This window comes from Nicotiana attenuata, unplaced genomic scaffold (assembly GCF_001879085.1).
Source record: "Nicotiana attenuata strain UT unplaced genomic scaffold, NIATTr2, whole genome shotgun sequence".
Taxonomy (NCBI): domain Eukaryota; kingdom Viridiplantae; phylum Streptophyta; class Magnoliopsida; order Solanales; family Solanaceae; genus Nicotiana; species Nicotiana attenuata.
Genome location: NW_017676585.1, coordinates 1 through 19,979, shown reverse-complemented (window position 1 = coordinate 19,979; position 19,979 = coordinate 1). Strand labels below are relative to the sequence as shown.

Here is a 19,979-nt window from a genome sequence, read left to right as displayed (position 1 = left end):
TTGAATAACACCAAATCAGAAAGACTCACTTTGTCTTCTTAGGTCCATCAATGGAGTTTTTAGATTTTTACACTAAATTACCAAAATCTGTGTTTGTACTAAAAGTTAAGTTCTATCTGTGTTTGCACAAATTATCAACATTCAAAAGATTTTAACAATAATTAATTATTAACTTTTATTTTTCACCACCAAATAAGAATTTCAAGCTCTAAAAATTAAAGAACTATGGTGTTCAAGTAAAAAAAATTGAATATTTTGCTAAGACAGTAAAAAATAGGGATATTCCGCCAAAACCACCCCTTTGCGACTCACACCGTGCTAATTTCACTAGAAATATACTTGTGAATCTCTGGTCTTTCACAAGTGTTTGACAGTCGATTCACGTAGTTCCTTTCACTTGATACATTTTACTCTCCTGTTTTGTGATACAGGAAACTAGAGGTAAAAGCCTAAACTAGAGTGTACTAAATCGTATTGCAGTTATATGTAATGGGCCAAAAGCACTGTAAATGGAAGAGAGTGCTGGACAAACTGAACTACTTTTCATGCTAATGATAGACTAAGCTCAAAGGAAATCTGATGTCTTTAGCTATTAGTTATAAAAGGTTTCTTAATTGTTTAGTTTGGGTTACTTTTGTATCTTCTAGTCCTAGAGTCTAAAGGACTAGTCTGTGTATAACGCTTATTTGGTTAAATAAATATTTTCATTTGACCAAATAAATATATATTCACAGTCCTTTCAACTCTATAATGAGCTCATGATCTGGAAAAGAAAAATAGAACGGTTTAAATCTTGACCAGAAATCAGCGCCACTTATGTCCTTGGTGTTGCTGCCCTGACCTTTTTCCAGAGACCAAATAAGACTGGTAACCTAATGATGACAGCAAGAATACTACTCAGAAAAATACACAAAAACAACTCGCTCACCTGCTTCCCAAGGTTGAATAGGATGTATTTGTATCTGATCATTCGTCTAATTAGGGAATCCATGGTACTGACAAAATGGAGAATCCAGATGAACAACAAGAAAGGCCAGTACGTAGGAACATCGAATAGGGAAAAGAAAGTTATGATAAATGCGATACAGAGAGCCTTTGTTATGGCATACCTGAAGAAATCAGAAAAACGAGTAGACATTAGCAATACCCAAGTGTCATAAGAAAGTATTAAATTACCTGAAATAGAAGCATCATCTGAACCATTCCACATGCTATGTCCACTATGGAATGCAAAACAGCAATTCCCGCCAAGTAGCAAAAGAAACCAAAGTATCTTGCTAAAAAATAGAATTCATACTTCTGAGTCAGCTCTCAAATATTTAATAATTGAAAGAAAAAATGTGTTCCTATATGTTTAATCCTATGAAAAAGAGACAAAACCAGTAGATAATAAGGCAATCTGAAGATCCATTTTGTTATACAGGATCGGAGATCTTAAATGTGATCTTCCTCTCGCCAAATTTATCTTTGCCTCACATAGAAGATAAAAAATGATTCACCTCCTCTCAATTCATATGGTTAATGAGCAAAACTTCATCCTGCTACAAGGTGTAGATACACATTATGCAAAAACCGTGCAATATTCACTTTATCCTAATATAGGTAGTTTCCACAAGACCACGAATATAGCCTCGTGTCCACCAACTCGTTACTATCAGCACAATATCAAGAATTTGTCTTCCACCAAGAAAAGCATTCGTTTGAGTGTAATGAAAGATTATCCATCACAGATAGAGATCTACTTGCCAGCATGTTTCCAATAATTCTGTAAACACTTACCAATGAACCTGCACTATAGTATATATTTGGTTCCATTTTCTTCAAAACGGGTACAATAAAAGGAAAAGTTAAGATTCTATTCCAATGATTGATTTACACATTCCATTATATATTTGGCGCACAGCTTGCAAGCAATGTAAAACAGCAATAATGTGACCATAATGTCACCTAACTGATACAAGGGTGATGTTGACTTACACCAGGTAGCAGTCAAAAACACCTGAATGAATAAACTATGATTAAAAAGAGTTCTAGAATATCAACTCAGAAAGATAAAATAAAGAAAAACTATGACAACCTTTTCTCCGCTTAAGTAGAAACGAAACCAAAAGCGTACAGCAGGAACTATTACCAGAATTTAAACTCCGGAAGGCGACTAATGAGAGGCTTGAACTCATCTGAAGCTTTAGTAGGCAATAGAGGTCCATCAGAAGGTTCCATCTGAGGATCAACAAGAGGCGACAGGAAACCAACCAGCAAATAGACTATGTAAAAGCCCAAAAAATATGTAACAAAGTAGAATCCATGAACAGAATAAATACGAAGAGCATAAAGGAGTGCCATAATTACAGTGGTTCCAATCCACCTATAGAGTACATGGGGAGTCGTTTTATCTAAGTAATACTGGAAGCTCTTTGCAGGTTTAATGTTCAAAGCTGCAGCCGCTGATGCACCATCATCTCCAACACCCTCCATAAAACCACAACTTGAAAATCCTTGAAATACATAGGGATAAGATCAACGAGGGCAAGATATCACGCTACAAGCAACTAGATATACATTTCGTGGACTCATTGCCAAAGGGAGAAATAAACGAGTTTAGAGACTCAATTTTATTGCTGCTAAGAACAAAGAGGAACTTAATTTATAAAACTTAAAGCTCATATCGCTCACTGTCATGGGCACTCATAATACAAAGAATGACAGTCCGCACTCTCCAAGAAGATTACATTTCTGATTTATTTCTAATGAAATAGATCAAGAGATGCACATAGTCAATTCATTAAACTAAACAACAAGAGCTAAAAAATCAAGCAACACCTAAACTTGCCGTGTGGTCAAAGGCTCAAAACCAACAACCTAAAGCAGTAGACTTCAAACAATCTAAGCAGCCCCAATGACACATCTCTCCAATTTACATCATCGAAACAACATTGACGGGTCCTATTTGCTCATAGTAATTCTATAGAATTCTCAGGGTTTTCAATCAACAATCAATTCGCATGATGAACAAAAGTAACCGATCCTGAATTTTAATTTCACAATCGATTCTCAAAGCATACATACAGAATATAAACAGTTAAGAAAGGAAAAGAAGCATACATACGGAATCTTCAAAAAGGAATAGAATCAAACCTTGATGCTGAGAAAAACACAGAACCCTTTTGAATTTGAATGTAGCTCTCCCTGTCCGGCGCGCAAAATGCAAATCATATATATATATATATATATATATATATATATATATATATATATATATATATATTAAAAGCACGAAGGCACTCAGCGAAATGTCGTTCGTCTTTTTTACCCTTAGAAAATAGAATTCACACTAGACAAAATAGTTATTTAATTATTTTTCTTATAACTAGGAATATGAAATCAAATAAAATTTTAGCTGTTAAATATCTTCTTATTTTAACCATGTAAGAATCTAATCCGCATGCACGTACATTGGTTCCTAACTTTCTTTATTATCATTTCCTTATATTCTGCACGTACCCTAAATAAAAACAAGGGCGGATCTAGTATTTTTATAACATGGGTGCACCACTAAAAAAGGAGAAAAAAGAAAGTATTAAGTGGGATTTGATCCCTAGTCCTCTAGGTAAATAACTCATCATTCAACCAAGTGCACCATTTAGCCTCCTTGGAACATGGGTGCCAGCAGAGAATACTAGACCAATTCCAAAAAAAATGTACATAAACTATCTAGTTTGTCGGAAAGACCATGGGTTCACGTGCCCCGTCAATTTGCCTATAAATCCGCCCCTGGAAACAAGCTATATAAAGGAAAATTGTTTTTGAGGGACTCATTGTGTCAATGGTATTTGATGGAGTTAGCATCGGTTTATAACGTATATGATCTTGTGTGCATCTCGACGAGTGAACCCAAGGTAATTTACTAGAATTTTTTTTTTTTTTTGTATGATGATCCATGTAGTATTCACTATTTGGGGACGGGAAATTACTTTCGTTCAACAAATAGGGTACTAAACATGTTGTTTGCATATTTTTGTTATCCATCTTATGAAAATTCTTCTTTAATTGCTCTACGCCTTTTACTTGCTTGTTGTTGCAAACGACGGGTCTTTTGGTTGCTTGGCAATGCTCCAGTCGAATTCACACACCTAAGATCAAGATAAGGACTTGCAAATTAACTTTACTTGATTTCCTACCTATCCTGCAGTTTTATTTTGTTTATCGATACCAAAATAAAGTTGTAATCTGCAATATTTTTTTATTTAGGTTTCAAATCTGTAAAGTCGGGCTTTATATGTATATTACAATTAATTTCTCTTGCTTTACAAATATTTCTTTAGATTGATTCTCAATACTTGTCTATTCTTTTGTTGCGGTGACATTACTTCAGGTATGATTATCCACTAATTATTTTTATATCCATTTTTTTCTAGACATTATAATGCTGTTTTGTTTTTTCTTTTACAAAATCTCTAATTAATTGAGAAATAATATTTCTGCCATGTGCCAAATTATGGGTTTGCTTAGAGTTTTCATTAGTTAAGTAAATTAAAATTCGTACATATAAATATCACAATAGGATCTCATCTGTTTCCCTTGGGAACGGTTTATGTTAATCTTTTTAGGCCAAACTTCTATTGTAGTTTTTTTTTTTCAAGAAATATTTTGGATTGTACTCCTTGATTTTAATTTTTATCTATAAATAAACCACTATTCAGAAGCTCAATTATATCTTTACTTGAATCGCACAATTTCTTCAACTTTTGAATATTTGTAAAGTATTATAGAATTATATCTTTCGTTTCTTGTTAAATAAGTATATTTGTTGATGAGTGATAAATTTGGTATAATTTGTTACGTAGTAAATTCGAACGAGGGTGAGGCGATATTGATGCACATGAACTTACTTACAACAACATGTAGTTTCTAATACGGTAATCTTTTTTTTCCGATTACTAACAGAAACTGAGATCACTTTAGAACGACCTTCTTTTTGACATGTATATTGATGACTTGACATCTATATAAACTAAAGGGAAAATGCATGAGTACCCCCTAACCTATAACCAAAGTTCCAACTATACACTTTTTCTTTATTGGATTCCTAATACCCCCTAAATTTTTTCTTACCTTAATTATTTGGACCTTTTGGGCTGAGTTGAGTACCCCAGTAAAATTACATGCGATGTAGACACATGCATCATTTTTATAAAAATAATGGGCCCCCCGGTTCCATCAAAAAGAAAACATCAGACCAAAAAATTTCTCCCATTCTTCACGCTCCTCTTCCCTCTTCGATCATTAACGAAATCAGTCAGACCTAAAAAAATTCTTTGTTCTCTTGCAATTGGATACTAATAGACTAAAACAAGTATAAAGCCCCTATATTAATGGTTCGATTCAAGGTCAGATTGATAGTCTTCTGGAATTCCGATCTAACCAAGAAGTTTGCATTTGTAGTAAAATACCATATTTACATCGCACATCGGCATTGAGCATTGGATCATCTTTGTCCATGCATAATTTATTCAACTTGGTATTTGTAATTACTAACCCTAAGATTTCATACACAAAAATTGGGAAGAAATTAAAAAACCCTTAACATAAAAACGACATCAAAGGGAGGAATTTACACAAAAATTCACTTACCTCTTCAAACCAAAGAAAATTTGAAGACAAAATCCAGCTTCAAAAGTCTTGAAAATGGCCGGTAAAATGGGAAAAAAAGAACATTTTATGTTTTGAAGAAGAGCTCTTCCAAATCAGCTTTGAGAATGACACATGGCCATTTCGTATAGGCTAAAGCCTAAATGACACGTGGCCATTTCGTATAAGCTAAAGCCTAAATGACACGTGGCCATTTCGTATAGGCTAAAGCCATTTTCTTTAATTTACTACGCGCTTGAGGGCGGTGTTTTCACGTACCAGTCCAACTCAGCACATAAGATCCAGATAATTAAGGTAAAAAAAAATTAGGGGGTTCTAGGAATCCTGCAAAGGAAAAATGTGTAGTTGGAACTTTGGTTATAGTTTGGAGGATACTTATACAGTTTTCCTAAACTAAACACAATAATTATCTTATTTTAATTGGCATTAATCATAAATATAATCCTATTGCTAGAATGACATACAAGCGAGGATGCTTGATAAATTATAAATTCTTTATAGGGAAATTTTCGTATATATACCATATAGGAAACTATATTACCAAATATGTTCATAGTTTGCATATTACCATTCATGCTAATAGTATTCCTACATAATATATACAATGCATTAAATAAGGAATCATTGTAGCTGTAGGATTCCTTATTTAAGCGCACAGAAATTGGGAATTAAATATTCTTCAGATCTTCCACAACGCAAATCACGCACATTCATAATTATCGTCGGCTTCGTTTCAAATTTTCCATACTCTGTTTTTGCGATACACTCTGTTTCCAGAATTCTCTCTACATCTCTCTCTATCTCTCAATCCCAAATTTTCAGTAATACAAAGCAAAGGAAAAGAGAGCAGCAATTCCACCATTGACAGCCATTAAAAAGCTTTGAAGTTTTGAATTCAAATTTGGGTTTTTAAAAATCATTATTTGTTTGGATTGGGTGTTGTTTAAAATAATTGGGAATATGGTTTGGAGTTTATATCTTAATTTTGAGGGGTTTTGGTGAAGATTAGACTTGGTTTTGACTGAATTTCAGATTGAAACTCGAAGAAGAAGAAGAAGAAGAAGAAGAAGAAGAAGAAGAACATGACATACATTATATTGCAGAAATTGTAGAAAAATTGTAGACTGTTGTTTATTTATTTTTCTTTTATTTATTTACCTATTGTATAAAAGTTGAACAACATTGTATAATAATTGTATTTAAGTGGATGATTTAGTACTATTTTGAAAAAAAATATGTATCAAAAATGTGAAACATACATTTCAGGGGAAGCATGTCGAGTTCAAATATGTACCCAGTTTGTAGATATTTTGTAGATAAATTATAGATTATTTGTATTCTGATTGTAGATGCTTTATTTTCTGTTTTCACAAATAAAAAACGACTAAAACTTCTACAAATCTTCTGAAAAATGCAATTATGTCAAAAATCCTAATTATGCTACAATTGAATGGGAATTGGGATATTAAAATTCAATGTACCCAGTTTGTAGATATTTTGTAGATAAATTATAGATTATATGTATTCTGATTGTAGATGCTTTATTTTCTATTTTCACAAATCAAAAACGACTAAAACTTCTACAAATCTTCTGCAAAAAATGCAATTATGTCGAAAATCCCGATTATGCTACAATTCTGTGATTCTGCTATATTCTCTTGTTACTCCTTACGAAACTGCTATGCTAAATATGGAATCCAAAAAAACATGATGAAGGGATAGATCTTCCTAAGAAATTTTGTGGATAACACAAAAACACAAAGCTCAAAAATAAATAAATAACAGTCTACAATTTTTCTACAATTTATCTACAATTTCTGCAATATAATGTATGTCATGTCTTCTTCTTCTTCTTCGAGTTTCAATCTGAAATTCAGCCAAAACCAAGTCTAATCTTCACCAAAACCCCTCAAAATTGAGATATAAACTCCAAACCATATTCCCAATTATTTACAACAACACCCAATCCAAACAAATAATGATTTTTGAAAACCCAAATTAGAATTCAAAGCTTCAAATCTTTTTAATGGCTGTCAATGATGGAATTGCTGCTCTCTTTTCCTTTCGTCTTATATTACTGAAATTTGGGATTGCGAGAGAGAGAGAGACGTAGAGAGAATTCTCAATTCTTTGCAACAACATTCAATCCAAACAAACAATGTCTTTTGAAAACCCAAATTCGAATTCAAAGCCTTGGCTATGGAAGAAATAATGGGATTTTGATACAGAAATCGTGGGTGTGGGAGGGAAACGTGGGTGAAGGTGTGGGAATTGGAGAGAGAAACGTGGGGGGAGTGGTATTAGAAGGAATATACGGTACCATTAAATTAGGAGTGTAATTAATACCCTTAAAAACCACTATGGTATATAATTGGTAATTAGGTATACTAAATGTAATTATATCAAACCTTAAACATTGAGGGTAATATAGTTTCCTATATGGCATAGGAATGTAAAAATTCCTTCTTTATATCCATCGTGTCTCAGGAGAGCCGTGAGATATTCATCCTTTTTTAAAAATTTATATATATTGAATCTTTATTTTTATAACTCAAATATATTATTTTTAATAATATTTATATAATTTTTAATATTATCTAATCATTGATGTGGAGTAACACGAAATCCCAACACGAATTGTCAATTTTTTATTTCCTTTAAAAATAAATTTTACATTGAATAAAATTATTAGTATTATTTAATTACTTTTACTAATATTTAGGACTTTAAAATCAACTACAATTTTGCTTATTATTCATGCCTTACTTGAATTATGTAAATTTCTGATATTTAGAATATTAAAATCCATTATTACGTTTATTAAATTATTTCTTATTTGGCCAACTTCTATATCCATTAAAAGATTAAATTCTGCTAAAACCATATTACGTAAACTTGTAACTAGAATATGATATTTTTAAAGTTTAGCTAAACTTATATATTTGAAACATCCAAAATTTCATTTTGTTTTCCTATAATTTTAAAAATTATTCTTATCATCAGGAAGTCTTGAAATTTCAAAGTTGGCAGAGTCTATCCAAGATCGGAAATCGGAATGAGTTTAGGGCAATCTTAATCTTTATTTGGGACCAACAAGAATTTAGGAAAAATTTTGGTCATGACAAAGCACCCAAACGAGAAGAGAACATACACCAACAATATCATTTATAAAAGATGTTTGGTGAGATATAACATAACGTATAAGTATCTTATAACAAAATATGTCTACCTACAAATAATTACAACTAATATAATTAAATTTATCATCTTTACAAGTTTAGAAGATATTTAATTGGGCTACTGTGTCAATTTAATAACAATATTTATTCTCATCATTTAAGCAAATATTACATTTACTTTAATGTCAATGTTTATATTCAAATAATTTATTCTTCTTGTGTGCGTATATATAATATTGATCCATGCGAAATACACGTGCGTTCACGTATACTAAAACTAGTGAAGTAAAAACTTCTTTCCCTCGTTTATTTGATGGGTTTCTGACGTGGCTCCTTGGGCTTTAGTCCTTGAACCCTTCTGCCGTGGCCCTCTATAAAGCCCATTGACTAAAGCCTAACGACCCACTAATTCCCTAATAACCATCAAATAAGGGCAAACTGACACAAATTAGACCCCTTTACTCTTTAATACTACTCGGTAAGCCCTAAACTAAAAAAAAAAAAAAAAAGGAAGAAATTCAATATTGGCTTGTTTTACAACTTTTAATTGAAAATTAGTTATAATTTTAAAATTAATCGAATTTTAGCCTTTTTATGTGAAAATAAAATTTGAACAAAAATACCCTTAATTAAAATATGAAAAAATTTAGCATAATGTGTTATTCCATAATTCAGCATATTATGCTAGATTATTTTCATATTTCAGCTAAGGGTATTATCCAAATTTTATCTCCGCATTAAAAAGTGATTATTTTTCAGTTATATTGCAAACACCGGCTATATTTTATTTATCTGCACAAAAAATTGTCAGTCCATGCTATTTTGACAACAAAAATTTAGTGAAATATAGCCAACTACCAATTTAAATCCTAAAACCCTTATCTTTTCTCCCTCTCTCTCTATCTGAGGCATAGCTCTCTCTACTTCCTCGTCTTTCTCCAACTTTTTCTTCCTCCTCAGCTTATCTCTGACACCTTCGCTACTGATTTTGCATCTTTTTTCTGCGAACGTTTGGAGAGAATACAAGAGAAGAAAAGTTTGAAAACTCTATTATTATTATTATAGTTTGAAGATTGGCTGTTTGAAATTTAAAATCTGAAATATTATTAAATTAAATGGGTGTTGTTGCAACACCTTGAAAATATCTTTCAGAAGCTAAATCTGAAATTGGAGATTATTTGGACAAGAATTGGTATGGTTTTTGGCTGAATATTGGTAGTATATCTCTATATCTTCAAACTTATTTTTCTTTTCGCTTCTTCTCTCTTTTTTTTAGATTAGAATGGTATTTTATGTTGTTAAAATGAAATTATTGGTAGCTATGGTGCTCTTGTAGTGGTGATGCGGCGGATAATGTGTGAAAAATGGAGAAAATGGTTGTTTGAGGTGGTATATCTGTGTATATTATCATGTATACATGTATGTATATCACAGTGTATCTCTCTATATATATACATACATCAAATGTGCGATATACATGATATACAACATGATACATTGTCAAAAATATGCCGAAAGAATGTGATATACATTATTAAAAAATGTGCCGGAAATGAAACTTTTCGACAATCTACCATTTTTTTCGGTACAAAGAACAACACCAACATACCAAGTGTAGTCCTACAAGTGGGGTCTGGGAGGGTAGAGTGAACGCAGACGTTACTCCTACCTTAAAAAAGGCAAAGAGGTAGTTTCCGGTAGATCCTCGGCTCAGAAAAGAGGGGGGTCAATAACAAGCAAATCGATCTGACAACGAAAGCAACAATACAAAATTAGCAGTAGGTAATACAATGAGAAATCGAAACACAAGTCAACAGCAAGTAGTAACAGAAGATGTAACGACCCGGCCGGTCGTTTTGAGAGTTATAGCCCCGATCCCCTATTAACTGCTTCCCTCATATCTTTTTCTGCTTATGTGACTTGCCGGGAGGTCTCGTTTTAGTTTTTGGAGTGTTTTGGGACACTTAGTCCCTAAACGGAGGCTTAAGTCTTAGGATTTGGACTATAGTCGAAACTGTGTGAAGACGACTCCGGAATGGAGTTTTGTCAGTTTCCTTAGCTCCGTTGTGTGATTCTAGACTTAGCGGCCTGTCCAGAATGTGTTTTGGAGATCTGTAGCTCATTTAGGCTTGAAATGGCGAAGGTCGAATTTTTGGAGATTTTGACCGGTAGTGGACAATTTATATCGGGGTCGGATTCCGATTCCGAAAGTTAGAATAGGTTTGTAATGTTGAATATGACTTGTGTGCAAAATTTGAGGTCAATAGGACGTGGTTTGATAGGTTTCGGCATCGGATGTAGAAACTTGATGTTTCAAGTTCTTTAAGTTTGGATTGGAGGGTGATTCGTACTTTTAGCGTTTTTGATGTGATTTGAAGCCTCGACTAAGTTCGTATGGTGTTTTAGACTTGTTGGTATGTTTGGTTGAGGTTTCTGGGGGCCTCAGATGTGTTTGGGGGTGAGTTTTGAGCGAGTCTGGGCATTTCGGCACTCTGATGTTGTTTTGGAACGTGGGAAGTGCGTCCTGCACAATTCCATGTGCTGCGGCAAATTTTTGAGTGCTGTAGCAGATGAAAAGTGTTGCAGCAGACGAAAATATGCGGACCGCAGAGGAAAAGTACAGACCGCACAATTCTGTATGCGGCCGCACTTATGGTGGTTCCGCAGGTTCGCTGGTCCGACTTCGGAGGCTTATATCTTTTAATCTACAAGGAATTTGGAGATGAGTCAAAAATAAAAGTTGTAGCCTCTCGTGTCTGGTTTTCATAAAGGTAAAGAAATCATCATTTGGACATCTGTAGAGAAAGTTATGGCCAATTGACTGAAGCCTAGTGTCACAATCCAAAAATCCCTCCGAAGGAGTCATGATGGCACCTAGTCTAACATTAACTGAGATAATATTTATATTTGCTAACTTTAATCTGAATAATATTTACAATTCCCAAAACCGGTGGTACAAGTCACAAGCCTTTCTAAGAGTAGTTATACAAAATAAATACATCACTGCTCCGAAACAAAAGGAACAAATGAGAATAAGTACAAATGAAGGTGACTCCGAGGCCTGCGAACGCTGTAGCAGGTTTACCTTGAGTCTTCACCGCAACGACCCGCACAGCTACTATCGATCAAATACCTGGATCTGTACACAAAAATGTACAGAAGTGTAGTATGAGCACACCACGGCGGTGCCCAGTAAGTATCAAGACTAACCTCGGTGGGGTAGTGACGAGGAACAGTCCAGACACCTACTGGTCAAATAAATTGAACAGGATTTGATAATAAACTATAATCTAAAAATGACATAGTAATATCAACAGCAGGGAAAGAACAAACTACAATCAGTAGAAACAGTAAAGAGAAACACGGGTGGAAATGAAGATAACCAGATAAATTAACACCAACATAGCTGGAACACAGACAAGTAAAGAAAAAGGCGATGCCAGCTCAATAAGTCATATCGTTTCTGATGCACAATTTCCAGCCATCTCAAACTCGATGTCTCATATCATAACCTCAATTACCAAACTTTTAGCACACCCGACACCTCGTGCCCACATATTTCTATCTCACTTTACACAGCAATGCTCTCATGTTACTCGGTTCATAGGGTCTATAACCAATACAATTAAGATGTTCAAGGAGTCTGATTTACATAACCTAAGTGGAGTACAGCTTCTAAACCAATTAGGAACTCAGCAAGAAAAGATGAAGTTATTTTTAGAAATCATTTAAATAAAGAAAGTACCATTTTCAATTAAAGTACAACATCGAATGAAATATTACATCTTAGTAGAAATTCCATTTTCAAGTAAAATACAACCTCAGACGGTTTAAAGAAATTTAATTGACTAACTAAATGAATTAAGATGAAACAATTATTGAAATTTGAAGTATTAAAAAATATGTATATAAATACGGCAAAGTATTGAAAACATGATGGGGTTCTTTCACAAAGGATCACATCGGTAAAGGAATCTGAACAGTTAAAACACTTGAATTGGTAACAACAAATAAACATAGCAAACAGAAATTGCACGACACCAAAATCCAATTACTAACAAGGATAAGGAAAACAAACACAGAATTTCACTTTCATTTCATATTTTGTTGCAGGCGTGCAACCCGATCCCATTTCACATATCTCGTTGCAGGCGTGCAACCCGCTCGCATTTCATATATCTCTTTGCAGGCGTGCAACCCGCTCACATTTCATATATCTCGTTGCAGGTGTGCAACCTGCTCCCAATTTATATATCTCGTTGCAGGCGTGCAACCCGCTCCCATTTCATATATCTCGTTACAGGCGTGCAACCCGCTCCCATTTCATATATCTCGTTGCAGGCGTGCAACCCGATCCCATTTCACATATCTCGTTGCAGGCGTGCAACCCGATCCCATTTCACATATCTCGTTGCAGGCGTGCAACCCGATCCCATTTCACATATCTCGTTGCAGGCGTGCAACCCGATCCCATTTCACATATCTCGTTGCAGGCGTGCAACCCGATCCCATTTCACATATCTCGTTGCAGGCGTGCAACCCGATCCCATTTCACATATCTCGTTGCAGGCGTGCAACCCGCTCCCATTTACAAATCATCATCAATCATAAAAGAATCCCGGCAAGGGAACAAGAGTATAACAACAACATCCCGGCAAGGGAGACAATATCATAAACAATAACATCCCGGCAAGGGAACAATAGTATAACAACAATATCCCGGCAAGGAAAATAATATCATAAGCAATAACGTCCCGGCAAGGGAATCAACAAGTACATAATAAGGGTCACGGAAAAACCAAGAAGCACGATAACCTCAACAAAACAACAAGACATAATAAGTACGTGATAACTACACCGGTAACCACAACAATTGGACATGTAACATATTCGCACGAAGTCATAGAGGAACTCACAATCAAAAAGCATCAAAATAATAAGGAAGGCAATCACTTCAATTAAGACAATTAAGGGTCAATGTAACACATGAGAATTAAAGAAAAGCTAACAACGTCATATGGAGCTTATAGAGGTAATTTAAGCAACTAGGAAACCCAATCATAACAGGATACTTTCCACATAAGGACCTAAGAACCCTAGAGATAATTTTCCGCAAATAAGTCCGAGCACCCACTCGTCACCTCGCATGCACGAACTGCAATTAGCATAGAAGACTCAAATCCTAAGGGGAAGTCCCCCACACAAGGTTAGGCAAGATACTTACCTCAATCCGGCCAATTCAATACTCAATATAGCTTTTTCTTTACCAATTCATCAACGCTCGGCTCAATCTAGCCAAAAACGACTTGAATACATCAAACAATGTAAGAGAAAACAATTTCAATTGACAAAACTATGATTCTTATACAATTTGCAAAAAGTCAACAAAAGTCAACTCCCCGGGCCCGCACCTAGGAACCCGACAAAATTTATAAAAATCAAACACCCATTCCGCTACGAGTTCACCCATAGAAAAAGTATCTATTTCCGATACCATTTGCTCATTCAAATCATCATTTTACATTTTTGAAAGATTTCACAATTTTCCCCAAATTTTCCTTTAGATTCTCATGAATTTGATGTTAAATCTAAGATATAATCACAACATATAGTTGGAAATTGATTAGAGACACTTACCCAATGTTTTGGAGAAGTTTGGGTCCTTGTAAAATCGCATGGAGGTTTAGGGCTTGAGAAAATTGAAAAATGGGTGAAAATCTCGTCAAAAACCTCAATTAACAGGTCTCAGATGTCGCATTTGCGACCCAGGGTTCGCATTTGCGAACCCCTCGCAATTACGAACAATGCAGGGCTGGCAAAAGTTGCATTTGCGACAAAAATCTCGCATTTGCGAACTGGGCATCGCAAATGCGATAAGAAGTTCGCATTTGCGACCACACCAGAACCAGCAATTTTTTCCTGACACAAAAATGAGCATAACTTCCTCATACGATGTCCAAATTCGATGATTCTTTTTCCTATGGCTCCGTAATTTCAATACGGATCTAATGGTTCAAACAAAACAGAATTTGGATCTCATTTGCTCAATATGGTATTATTTATGCTTGAAGAAACGACGATGAAGCATCCAAAAACAAGCGCAACATAGCCTAAACCTATCCGAAACTCACCAAGCTCTCGGGGCTCCGAACCAAACATGCACGCAAGTCTAAATATATCATACGGACTTGCTCGTGCAATCAAATCATCAAAATAACATCAAAACTATGAATTTAACCTCAAAACTTATGATTTTCTAAATTTTCAACCAGACGTCCAAATCACGTCAAATAAATTTCGGTTTTCACCAAATTTTACAGATAGGACTTAAATATCATAACAAACTTGTACCAGGCCCCGGAACCAAAATACGGGCCCGATACCAACGAGTTCAAACATTAATTCATTTCTTTATTTCCTTTAAAAACCAGCACAACAATTTTCTTCAAAAATTATTTTCTAAGGCTAGGGACCTCGGAATTCAATTCCGGGCATACGCCCAAGTCCCATATTTTATCGGGCACCTCCCGGGATCATCGGAACACATATCCGGGTCCGTTACCAAAAATGTTGACCAAAGTCAACTAAAAACCAAATTTTAACTCTAAAAATTACTATTTTTTTTTCATATTTTCACATAAAAGATTTTTCTGGTTTCACGCCCGGACTGTGCACGCAAGTCGATTCACATAATATGAAGCTACTCGAGACCTCAAACTGTCGAGCTGGGCGCAATTGCTCAAAACGACCAGTCGGGTCGTTACATCCTCCTCCACTTAAACATACGTTCGTCCTCGAACGTGCCCGGAGTCATTCCAAAGCCATCGAACCACTACATGAGCTCACCACACATACACCCGAGGGTGATTCCCCATCACCCAACCTAAGCAGAGCTGACAATGCAACTTAACTGAAGATCTCATCCCCTCCTTAGCCCATAACCTTAGAATAGAACCCAAACCTCAATATCTGAAATTCATCACAGGATCCGAATTCCACGTCTTCACGCTGCATAAACCTTAACGAGCTGAATCGAACCAAAATTCTAATCCAGAATACAATCACATGCTGCCCCACACAACTCAAATGCCTGAAACAATAACCTCTGACCACCATAGCTGCTCAAATAACCTCCTAGATGCCGACAATACACCTCACATTGAATATAACCTTGTTCCGAACCTCCACCTTACTGCTCCTGATAAATAAACATGCGGGAAGTCATAGCCGCCCATGAAGACAACAAGTCAAGAAACTCTCTCGCCCGCCAAGGGCCATTACCCAAATCTTAGCAGAAACAACCACATACATCCAAGCACTCCTCACCCCCAATACCATAGTACAAATCTCAGGTCTAAGAACCTCATCTCGACCAATACAAGCAGCCCAACTGATGACTCATCATGGAAACACACAAATTCTTACACTACACAGCTCGTACATTGAACCAGCAATAACTCAATTACGTAACACAAATAAGGAAAAGCAAAGTAGAAAAATTTCCTAACAAGTGTAACATGTGCAACAACAAAAATATAGTTTTCATCAAATTGTTCCACAGAGGAAAAGCAGAACCCCAAATAAACACAAGGAAATGGTATCTCATACAACATCCGCTGCGGCGCGCAGCCCGCTCCCAAATACTCATCAAGCCAAGATGCTCGGGTCCACTGATCACATAAATATTGATATCAGGCACAGCAGAGTGCACAAGTAAAACTGTGGGAACAATGAATAGAAGTGCTAGAACATGAAAGAAACAAGCACAGCTAAGGTGCAATGAACAAATCAACATCACGAGGGTTGTCTTTCCCGCATCGCCATAAGGCTTGAACAGAATTACAACATGCGTGGGGAATAATCATACAACCTCACTGCCTAACACAACATAAAAGAGTAGCACATAACATAGGCTAGGGGCACAAATAATATCCATTCTGCCCGGTAACATAACCATAATGACAATCTCACATAAGCGCTCAAACTTGATTTGATACAAGATACATATTCTCATTGAGCTTTCAAATAGCCCCCAACCCAAATCCTGATTCCAAATTGGTAAGTATGCTTCAAAAAGATCCACAACATTTTATCGATAATACATGCTATTAATTATTGCATTCTCAACATTTCTTCAAGATCCGCAAACAGGAAATAGTCCATTCATGAGGGCATCTAGCCCCAAACCTCAGGAATACCAAAATTTCCATACCCAACTCAACTACGCAAATAAAATGGCTGATATATCATTCACACCCTATTATTCTGCTGAAGCACCCATATAGGATTTCTGGCCGTGTAACAAAACATGAACTCTGAAAGCCTCAAAACCCAGTAATCACCAAGCTACCACCCACGCACTACAAACCAAAACTCAAGGTCCTTTCCAAAAATGCACACTCTTCTCATATGGTAGCCAACGATGCCAGCACTCTATTAGCTTCAGATACCCATTCAGGAGAAACCGCAATGTACCACATATTCTTTATGCCCATAGTAGACACCCAACTCAAGCCGTAACCAAACCAACGAGATCCGCCTGCACGCAACTAATCCATCAGAATTGCACCTCTCTAACTCAACCGAGTCGCACAAACCGTCCAATCCAAGAGTGCTGCCAAAATGCCAGTAGAGAATTCCCATTCAAAAGGACCATTTACTTCCATTGCTCTGCTGACCCAACACTACTGAACTGACTCATTCCTTCGGATAGTCGATATGCAATAATTCCCATCAAAGCCCCACATACAGATAACCCTAGCATGAACCGCGTAGCTCGGAAGCTCATAAACCACCGCATTTCCTCTAAAGCACCCTGTCCTGCCGCACCCACGACGCCCACACTAAATAGACCTTCTGTGAATCTGAAGTTGTTCCTGCGACTCCCCTTGATGCCGATATGTAGATCCATTATTGACGTAGAAATACTGCAAGCCCCAACATCACCCTGTTTGAGATCTCAGACCCTGGTCATACCCCGAATCCGGGAACCTACCAATACCACATTTGCACATGCCTCAGGCTAAAACTGATATAAATCTGACTATGCAATCAGAATACCGCTATTGGACTCCTCCACTTAGCGCAAAGCCATAGAAAATGACGTCTGATGATCCGTAGAGCTAACCTTCACAGCTCGTACAACAAAAATCACAAGGTACTCCAATACCGCCAACTATCCTCAATCAACACCCACCATGCTTCCGATGCGCCTCCATGCAAACAACTGAATAGTCTCTCAATACCTCTGTATCTTCAGTCTGGACAACACGTCGAGGCAATGCCTGAGCGTCCCTGACTCCTTCGTAGCTCGTATGTAGCATCACGAACCACTGGCGCATGGCGAACGCTGAGAGCGTAATATTATACACGAGTGGATATAAAGGAACATAAGTTATATACTTCAAGAAGAATCAATATCGCACGATAAGGAATGAAAGAAGCGGAATTTCCTAACAGTTCTGTAGCCTCTCGAACATAAATACAGACGTCTCCGTACCGATCCGCAAGACTCTACTAAACCTGCTTGTGACTCGTAGCACCCATGAACCTAGAGTTCTGATACCAACTTGTCACGACCCAAAAATCCCTCTGAAGGAGTCGTGATGGCACCTAGTCTCTAAACTAGGTAAGCCTAACATTAACTGAGATAATATTTATATTTGCTAACTTAATCTGAATAATATTATAATTCCCAAAATCGGTGGTACAAGTCACAAGCCTTTCTAAGAGTAGTTATACAAAATAAATACATCACTGCTCCGAAGCAAAAGGAACAAATGGGAATAAGTACAAATGAAGGTGACTCCGAGGCCTGCGAACGCTGTAGCAGGTTTACCTTGAGTCTCCACCGCAACGACCCGCACAGCTACTATCGATCAAATACCTGGATCTGTACACAAAAATGTACAGAAGTGTAGTGTGAGCACACCACGGCGGTGCCCAGTAAGTATCAAGATTAACCTCAGTGGGGTAGTGACGAGGAACAGTCCAGACACCTACTGGTCAAATAAATTGAACAGGGTTTGATAATAAACTATCAATCTAAAAATGACATAGTAATATCAACAGCAGGGAAAGAACAAACTACAATCAGTAGAAACAATAAAGAGAAACACGGGTGGAAATGAAGATAACCAGATAAATTAACGCCAACATAGCTGAAACACAGACAAGCAAAGAAAAATGTACTCAAACAAGGAAGGCGATGCCAGCTCAATAAGTCATATCGTTTCTGATGCACAATTTCCAGCCATCTCAAACTCGATGTCTCATATCATAACCTCAATTACCAAACTTTTAGCACACCCGGCACCTCGTGCCCACATATTTCTATCTCACTTTACACAACAACGCTCTCATGTTACTCGGTTCATAGGGTCTGTAACCAATACAATTAAGATGTTCAAGGAGTCTGATTTACATAACCTAAGTGGAGTACAGCTTCTAAACCAATTAAGAACTCAGCAAGAAAAGATGAAGTTATTTTTAGAAATTATTTAAATAAAGAAAGTACCATTTTCAATTAAAGTACAATATCGAAAGAAATCCTTTAACAAAAAATTTAATAAATTATCTTAGTAGAAATTCCATTTTCAAGTAAAATACAACCTCAGACGGTTTAAGAAAATTTAATTGACTAACTAAATGAATTAGGATGAAACAATTATTGAAATTTGAAGTACTGAAAAATATGTATATAAATACGGCAAAGTATTGAAAACATGATGGGGTTCCTTCACAAAGGATCACATCGGTAAAGGAATCTGAACAGTTAAAACACTTGAATTGGTAACAACAAATAAACATAGCAAACAGAAAGTGCACGACACCAAAATCCAATTACTAACAAGGATAAGGAAAACAAACACAGAATTTCACTTTCATTTCATATCTTGTTGCAGGCGTGCAACCCGATCCCATTTCACATATCTCGTTGCAGGCGTGCAACCCGCTCCCATTTCACATATCTTGTTGCAGGCGTGCAACCCGCTCCCATTTCATATATCTCGTTGCAGGCGTGCAACCCGATCCCATTTCACATATCTCGTTGCAGGCGTGCAACCCGCTCCCATTTCAGATATCTTGTTGCAGGCATGCAAACCGCTCCCATTTACAAATCATCATCAATCATAAAAGAATCCCGGCAAG

General features: G+C 36.2%; 1 protein-coding gene across 1 annotated transcript; it reads right to left on the bottom strand.

The window, feature by feature from the left end:
• Window positions 1–747: 747 nt before the first annotated feature.
• Window positions 748–2,490, bottom strand: LOC109221096 (protein RER1B-like). Its single transcript, XM_019385559.1, has 2 exons — window positions 2,132–2,490; window positions 748–1,109 (listed from the first exon to the last, which is right to left on the bottom strand). The coding sequence occupies exons 1-2, from the start codon at window positions 2,473–2,475 to the stop codon at window positions 815–817; spliced, it is 639 nt and encodes a 212-aa protein (XP_019241104.1). The 5' UTR covers window positions 2,476–2,490; the 3' UTR covers window positions 748–814.
• Window positions 2,491–19,979: the final 17,489 nt, after the last annotated feature.